The sequence below is a fragment of the Eufriesea mexicana genome, unplaced genomic scaffold (assembly GCF_001483705.2).
Source record: "Eufriesea mexicana isolate 0111107269 unplaced genomic scaffold, ASM148370v2 scaffold1385, whole genome shotgun sequence".
In the NCBI taxonomy this organism is placed as follows: Eukaryota; Metazoa; Arthropoda; class Insecta; order Hymenoptera; family Apidae; genus Eufriesea; species Eufriesea mexicana.
The window spans coordinates 918,594-927,345 of NW_016909584.1; the positions used below are offsets into that span (position 1 = coordinate 918,594).

At 46.2% G+C, this 8,752-nt stretch overlaps 1 protein-coding gene across 1 annotated transcript in view; it reads right to left on the bottom strand.

The window, feature by feature from the left end:
• LOC108548235 (uncharacterized) overlaps positions 1-8,752 on the bottom strand; it is an 83,962-nt gene that overhangs the window by 6,529 nt on the left and 68,681 nt on the right. Inside the window, exons 11-13 of the mRNA XM_017901069.1 lie at positions 6,394-6,665; positions 4,319-4,559; positions 1,793-1,933 (exon numbers count right to left, since the gene is read on the bottom strand). Of these exons, the coding sequence (XP_017756558.1) occupies positions 1,793-1,933; positions 4,319-4,559; positions 6,394-6,665 (654 nt within the window). The remainder of the gene's footprint in view (positions 1-1,792; positions 1,934-4,318; positions 4,560-6,393; positions 6,666-8,752) is intronic.

The window sequence follows — 8,752 nt, forward strand, 5'->3', positions numbered from 1 at the left end:
TTTAAATTTTTTTTTTTTTCTTTTTTTTTTTTTTTTTTTTTTTTTTTTTTTTTTTTTTATTTTTTTCCCCCGTTTGTGATTGGCCGATCGTTTTATCGAGCAAGAAATTCGCCTCACCGAGATCGTCTACACGGGCTGCTTACACGTTAACGTGGTGCTATAAAAAGAGCAGCCTTCAGCGCGATTCGCTCTCGGACGACTTGCCTTGCGTCCAGTTCGAACGTAGACATTGAACAGGAAGGTTTAAGGCTCGTGTCGTGAAACCGACACGGTTCCATTCTCTCTCGAAGATCAGTCTAAATGATCGAGTCTTTGATCCCAACAGGCTTTCCCCGGGGCTAATCGAGTGAATGGTGGACGCACAGTCGAAACGGGCAATCAACGATGTATAATTATATATATATATATATAGATATACGTATACGATAGCATGCAAATGGCAACGCCGTGTTCCAGTTGGATCACTCATGAGGTGTCGCTCGTACGATCGATCGCGTTTCAGGTTCATGTCAATACAAGGTTGGCCTTACTCTAGGAACACTGAAAGGGAGAGCAGGGAGCACACTCACACCTGACCCCAGTGAAACTCGTCAATTGCCAATTGTCTCTCTTTACGATTAATTAAACGTTAGTCGAACATCATGGCTGAACAATCGTGCAACGCCGGACGCGGTGCGCTTTCATCGTCATTCTCTATTATACGTCTTTTCGCCAAGTACACCGGCTCTGCTCTGACATGGTCATTGGCAACAGTTCGCTACGAAGCTGCCCACTCGAGGCTGGCGAAGCGGTTCTTGAACGGGCGGGTTCGGTGATCGTATATAACGCGTAATACTCAGATGCGTATGAAAATGAATATTAATTACAGTCACAGGCTCAAGACAGACTGGTGGAAGCATCGTATCTCTGTTCGAGCACGAGAAGCTGCTCTTCACCGCGATCGTCTTAATGATTTTGCCATCCCTTTTCGTAGGGGTCGGGTCGAAACAGGGAGCAAGTGGTACTTCATTCAACACGAAACTCATCTACACACTTTGGTTATAATATAACGGTACGAGAACGCAACGGGGGTTTGGATGGGGTTACGTACGTGAAACGAGGTACACAAAGAGAAAACAGGGGCCAAGAAAAGATAGGCAGACCGTGGAATGGAGAAACAAAAGAGAGAAAAGGAAACGTAAAAAAAAGATATAGCTATTTATACCAACAATGGGTAGGTCACACGTATAAGTATATATATATATATATGTACGGTGGTAACAACAATATCGAGTAGGAGTAGTACAAGACCGGTTCAGCCAGGAGATCAGGGGTGAAGGGATATTCTAGATAAAACGATATAGTGTCGCAAAACACTTAAGAAGCCACTACGCCACGGACCACCAATATGCATCGATGCAAGGAAACCCATCCATGTAATTCTCGCATTTTCGTGACAGATCGTACTGAATGTTTCAATGTGTCTGAGGGATGTTCGACGTGTCTGACTCTACGCGTGTGTTCTATGGGACCAAGATCTTCGACAGGGATCGTAGCTACTTTGGAGGGACTATTTCCGTGGACCGACATTAGTCAGGGATCGATGAGACAGAGACCAGGGATCGACAATCGTGTTCCGATATATTCGTGTTCGCGTGTATATGTGTCTGTGTGTGTGTGTGTGTGTGTGTGTGTTCGATGTCGAGCGTGCGTGCGTGCGTGCTGCATCGCTATACCAATATATAAATTATACATAATCGTATATGTCGTGGTCGAATGTAAAATGTCAGTGTCGATGTCAATGCTGCCTTGCCTTCTGTGGGTAGCGTAGTTTCCCGAGACATGACCCATGCCATCACAGGACGACGTGGGGCACTGTATCAGCTCCTTGCCATCGCGACCACGAGGGGCGGGCCGAGGCGCGAAATTCAAAGAGTGCCGCCTCATATTCATACTGCACCGAACAACATCAACACGATAAGACACTCCCAACGCGATTGCTCGTCTCTCGTATGCCTGCACCTAACATCTCTTTCGTCGTCCACGAAATATCCACGGTAAGCACCTCCGCGTCGGCCATCTTCGTTCGCGCGTTTCCTCGCGAGTGCACGTACGACTAACGTACGACTAACTTGCTCCGTGCAAGGATGCGAGGGAAAAATTCGCACGCCTGGTTGCAGATAGCAACGAAACGTGGACGATACGACGACGGAACGAAGACAGAACGACGGGACGGTGTTTTTAATCTTCGAAGCTCCGGACATCCACGACGGGGTACGAGCGTGGCCGGAACGCAATCGCTGCGTCGCGTCGTTACAGAGCAGCCTAGCAACCGGAAAGTTTTATTGCGCTCCGTAACTTTTCCTTCTCGGCCAGGCGAGAGGGAGGTTGCCGTGCACGGACAGCGGGCGTGATAGCGACATATGAGAGAGAAAAAATGCCGGAAAGTTCGGCACCGGTCGGTGGAGAAATAGCAGGAAGAGGCCGCAGCGGCAGCAGGAGTAGAAGGAATATACGCGGATCAGAGCACGAGAGCGGTTTGCTTCTGCTTTTTTCTCTCGTCTCCTCGTAGTCTCGTAGATGAACGAACTACCGCCGGGCTATGAGAAGCCTCGAAAACCTCGATGGCCCTTGAGTAGCCGCGATATTGCCGGCCAACCGAGCCGACGGACGCGGACTTGAGTGCAATTCACCGGTACGCCCCCGGATGCTCTGCCTTCCGTATTTTCCCAGCCTCCGTCTAACCCGTCGCTTCTCTGTCTTCGTGCGGACAATAAGTCGCCGAGTTGTTCGCTCGTTCTTCCTCTATTACGCTGCGGCTACCGGTCAACGGTAAACCAATTTACCAACGTTTCTTTATGGCCAGGAATCACGTAATTGCTCTCGAAGGTACGTCTCGTTCGGTTTCCATTTTATCGCGTACCGTGCTTCGTTGCGTTCCGAGGGGGACGGTGAGCCTTTGGGGATTTCGATGACGCGATTAAGGTCTTAACGAGAATCGTATCGCAGCTTCTCCTAGCGAAATGGAAAATTTTACTTCCAGCAATTATTTTCTAAACGAACAAACGCCTCTCGTGAAATTGGAAATTAGAACGAATCGGAAATTCTTAGATCGCGAATAGAAATATCGTCACAGGCTACACGTCGAATTTGGAACATCCGAGACACGCCTCGATCGTTCGATCATTTTTCCAGAATCCTCTCGAATCGCGACGACGCGGGGCGTGGACATTCCGGAAGAATCTCGGCTTGGAATTCCGGAGCTGGGCGGAGATTAGAAAAGAGAGGCAAGCAGCCTCGCCCGAGGTATCCGAGGTGCATTTCAGGGGTCTAACCTCGATGGGACGACGCGGGTCTCGCCCCATAATCCAGTGCGGTGGCAACTGATTATACCCCACCTCCTCTTTCCACCTTATCCACCCTTGGCAGCTCACCCCTCCTCTCCAGCTGCCTCGTTCCACCTCCTCTCCTTATGCCACGAACCGCGCCTTCTCCACCGTGCCGCCGAGCTTTACGTCAATTAGAATAAGGTTGGCACTTTCGGTACGAAGAGTAATTACTTTAATTAACAAAATGGAAGGTAGGTATGCGCGACCTCCGCCTCCCTCCGCGTCGCCGATTTTACATCCGTGCCTTTTCAGCCGCGCTCAGTACGCGCGTACATCGCGAGAGAGATTCGCGCGACCCTTTCCGCAAGGCAAGTACCAAATGTGCGATGCTCGCATGCACGATTAACACACGCGTGGACGTTCGTCCGGCTCATCGGGCCGCGCGGATGCGCCTCGATGCGACGCTCCTGGCGTTTCATCGTCGTCTGACTACGTAGCGCCTTAGACTACTCGCAGCTGGACTCGCAGCTGCGTCGCTCGGTTGTCAACGATCAGGGGTACGCATATGAAATTTGCAATTTTCATTAACAGACACTGGACCGAGTGTAACGAGTATTAAAAATTTGTAGAAAGATGAAACAAATTTTTGGAACAAACTCTGTATAGAATTTACATCGAGAAAGATTGCGTGGGTCTAAACGGACCCACGATTCTTCCACTGTGCGAGGATTAAGGAAAAATTTCTGTACTCTGGTTACGATTAGAAATTTTGACATTTCATGTGTACCCCTAGAATAGTCTTATACAGAGAAATTATTTAAAATAGATTCATTAGTCTGACGAATAAGGGACGTTAAAGAACAATCGCAGATAGCAAAGACAGTTCGATTACAAATAATTCCGTACTGAAATCACGCTTACGCAGGGATCACGATGAACCGGAAACGTCGTAGATTTCCTCACGACCGCGGTATTATTCTTAAAGGAAAGTAGATCGTCGAGTTCCTTACCTATCGTCTTTACCCGTAGGTTTATCGAGAGGTCCGACTGTGTGCTGCGGGGGCGGCATACTATAGCAGGGTGTCGGCGTATAGCCAGCCGGGATTTGGTAACCGGAAGTCACGGGACCTCCGGGATAAGTTCCACCGCAATTGTAGCCTGCAGTGGGGTAAGGAGTGTACGTGTTCCCAGGATATTCCGGTTGAACGCCTGTCATTCCGTAGCCTGGGTGCGGGCTCATTGGTCCGTAACCTGGCAACCAGAAACATTTATAACGAAAATCATCCATCAGCGAAAGAGCATCCTATGAATACGCCATGCGAAGTACCGCGAGAAGAATCAAGACAAAATACAGGTATTGCAATCGAGTTGGGTCCGAAAATCGAGCCCAAGTCGATACACCCGGTTCGTTACATATTTACCATTTTCTAGTCAGCCTGGAAATTCGTGTGTACTTTGGTACTTCGCAGCATACCGATCAAAGCCGTGCAAATACGCCGTGCGCGAAAGTTGCAGATGGAGCGCAGGTTAAATCGGCAGTGCGCGGAAAACGGGGAATAAAGAAAGGCAGGGGCGGGAAAAAGTGGAGCAACGCTGGTACACGTGCGCGAGTGCAGCGAGGAGGGTGTGCAGCGAGTTGCAATTTTATGAAAATCCCGTAATCTCTTGGCGAGCAACGAGATGCAATAACGAAGTAAATAAAGAAAGCTCTCTTGCCGCGCGAAAACAAAGGAGCGGCGTGCGGGGAAGAGGAAAGGAAAAGGTGGGGGAAAAAAGGGGAAAGAGAAAGAAGAACAAGGAGCAATCGAGAGCCGGAACAAAGGTACAGGGGCGCAAAGGTCGAAACCGACGCGTCGCTTGATTAACCGTTGTAAAATCTACGCGTTTATTTACCGGCAAGAATTCATTTCGTCTGCAGTGCAAATAGCCGACGGACGAGGAGCGCCGGTGTACCGGCGACGTCGACGTCGCGCGAACACGACGACGCCGAACGAACGAATGAACCCGACATGCCGGCTGTGTGCTCGAATGTTTCAATTTCAATAACTACTCCCCAGCGTCAGAGTGCGCACAATATTGGCCGCGCCGGACTTTTGCCGGCTACGTGTACGCGAAATATTGATAATTAACAATGGTCGTGTACCGCCACAGGGAGGTGGTCCGGTAGGAAGGGTGCCGGTTTGGTGCACATCCACGCGGCGAAAGAGGATGAGAGGAGGAGGAAAGGGACGGCGGGCCGGGTGCGAGCAGGAGAGCCAACGACAGGGACGAAGAGAATGGGGGCTGCTGTAGGTTTGGAATGCCAAGGCACAGAGAGACCGAGGAAAATGAGAGTCGGGGCCATAGGTGCCTATTATGGCAGTCATGTACTGTTCCGGCGAATTTTTATTCGACGGTTGTAACCGCGTATCGCTCTCTCGTTCCGCTCCTCTCTCAACCGACCCCCGAGGGCGTCCAGCTCTTTGTTCTTTTCCGTATCCCTCGTCCATGCATCTCCTCGCTGCACCCCCTATATCGCTCGACGTTTCGCGCGGCCGATGTAACGACAAGCAGACGCGTCGCGTACGTCGGTTCAAGTATACGTGCTCGTAGAAATTTCCAACGGCAAGGATGTGTCTCGTCGCACCTACGCCGCTCTCCGTGGCTACGTCGCTGCTTCGGCTAATTTGTTTCGATGTTTCTGCTTCCAGAACGTTATATTCCGCGCGATACTAGATGCTGGACGCGCGGGTAGCAGTCTAATTGGATTTTCTTTTCATACGATCGCGGCGTAGACGAGATTTTCAACGCGCGTCGCGGAACCACGAGGAGTACCTCTGCGAATTCGTTTTAAGAAACGCGTTTGTACAAAGCAAATTGGTCAAAGTCATTGTTTTCGAGGTACAATTTCAATGGCTAGTCAGTTTCAGTGTTCACTTTATTTCACAGGGTTGATAAATTACAGGCAAATTGTGTAATATGCGGGGGAAAAAACGAGAAGAGAGAAGGAAGCGGAGATTCGGCGAGAAAGTAGAATCGGGAGTCGTAAAGCTAAGATCGACGACGAAGTATCTGACAAGTTGAGTGATTAACAGCGATAGCTCACCAGTGGGATCGCGGTAAGCGTCCATGTAGTGGGAACCCCCGCTGTCGGGGGTGCTTTCTCGACTGTACGCCGTGACGTGCACACCGGGTGGCGGGAAACCTGGCACAGGCCTGATTCCGGGACCCCCGCTGAAATTGACCGGCTCGTTCGCCGTGGAGAAGTCCACGGGCTCGGTTTGCTCCTCGATTGGTCTGGGTGCCGGGAAACCAGGTCCAACGGGAACCGCCACAGCTTCTCCGTGGCCGGTTGGATATTGGGGACTTGGCGCGCCGCTGAATTCAGATGAAGATGATGTACGATTTAATATCTCTCCCTTTCCGTTCATCCTCGTTGCGCCAGCAGGAAAATATTCGCGGGATTAAAACGCTTCTACGCTTGTTCGCTGTGTATTTAACGAAAGATAGATTTCGGCTCGCGTAGCTCTATTTCGAGGGAGTGCTCGAAGAAGAGAGTAGAGGGTCGAACGATGATTACACTGTCCAACAGATTGTAAGTACTTTTCTAATATGTAATATCTATTAGGTGATGCTTGTAGAGTTTACTTTCCTGAACGAGGATCTGTAATCGAAATTGCACTGTCATTCTCAGTTTCCGAAAAATTAGAGTTTTTCTAAAAAGCCACGATTTCTGGCTATAATGAAATATTATTTGTGTAATACTTTATTTTAGCGAAAAATATAGAGAAAATAAAAGTATTTTGACATACATGCATATACGGATCATAGGAATTTATCTTATGGTGGTGCGAACGCAGTTTTAGTCTATAAAACCTGTATAAATTATAATATTTAATATTGATAGCAATTTAATATTGTTAATAACAAATTATACGTAATGTAAATGTACAATAATGGTGAAAAAATTAATAAATTATTCAATATAATTTGAACTTCTAACATACTTATGTTAAAATATAACTGTAATTTGCAAAACGTTTATAAATAATTAGACCAATTGTTAATAACAAATTAATATTGTTCATAAAAAATTACCCGCAACGTAAATGTATAATAAATGTGAAAAAAGTAATAAAAATAATTTGGTTTCAATAGAATTTAGAACGTATTTGTGTTAAAATATACCAATAACTTGGAGAAAGTTCATAAATAATTACACCAATTGTTAATAACAAATTAATATTGTTATTAACAAATTGCCCGCAACGTATATTTATAATCGCAGTGAAAAAATTAATAAATTATTGCCTATTAAGGCGAGAAAATAATAAATAATGAAATCGGTAAAGTTCGAAAATTAGCGATCGGGGTGGGGAGCTCGACCGATCAGAGGCTATATAAGGAGCGACGCCACGCAACAGAAGCCATTTGTCGATTCGACTTCGGGAGTGTAACGTATAAATTTTCGTTGTGCGCGAGGAGTTGGGATTCGAAGCGAGGTTGGGACTAGCCACCCCAACCTCACCCCACTCCATTACTAATCATTTCTTTTTTGTTTACAGTTATTAATTTTCTTTTCTTTCAGGAATTAATCATTTTTTCTTTTTTCAGGTTTTAACTATTTTTTTTTTCTTTCAGATAATATTTTCTCGTTTCCATTTAGTTTTATTTGACAATTCGAATATTTCGTATAATATTCGAATGTCTCGTCGGTGGGTTGTTTATTTCTCATCGTTGGGTTGTTTATATCTCATCGTTGGTTTATTTATGTCTCATCGTTGGGTTATTAATAATTTTTATTTTCAGATATTAATTATTCTAGTCTTCCAGGTTTTAATTATTTTTCTCCTTTCGGATTTTAATTTTTATTTGAATATTCAAATATTTGGTATAATATTCGAATGTTCCGTCGTTGGTTTGTTTATGTCTCATCGTTGGTTTCTTTCTGTCTCATCGGTGGCTTGTTCCTTCCACTTGGTTAACCTTCATGGTTTCTATTCGTTCGTTTTCTTCCCTCGTACTAATTCGTTTCCTTTCAGGTTAATATTAACATTAATATATTCTGTTTCAGCTTTTAGATTTCTCAAGATTTTTAGGTTCCTCGATATTTCATTCAAGGGCTATCGTTGGGCGCCAAAGGATGGGTGCGTTTAGACCTAAGTAGTTATAAGCAGATATAAGATAGATCGATAGACTAAGATTCTTGTGCGCGCTATCCGTACAAAGGTAAGCCACCTAACTTGGAGGGAATATATACATTTTATATTTTTCTCCCTTTCCCACTCGTTAACCAAATTGAACATAATTGTTCGCGCGATAATCGCGATTGTTCTTAAGTACCGACTAGCCTACGTAACGTACTCCCTTGTACTCGACAACTTTACGTCTCATAAGTCATCTTCACGACTCGTCTCCGACACTCATTTCCAGTCACTGTCAATCTCGTCATGCATCGGGTTCCA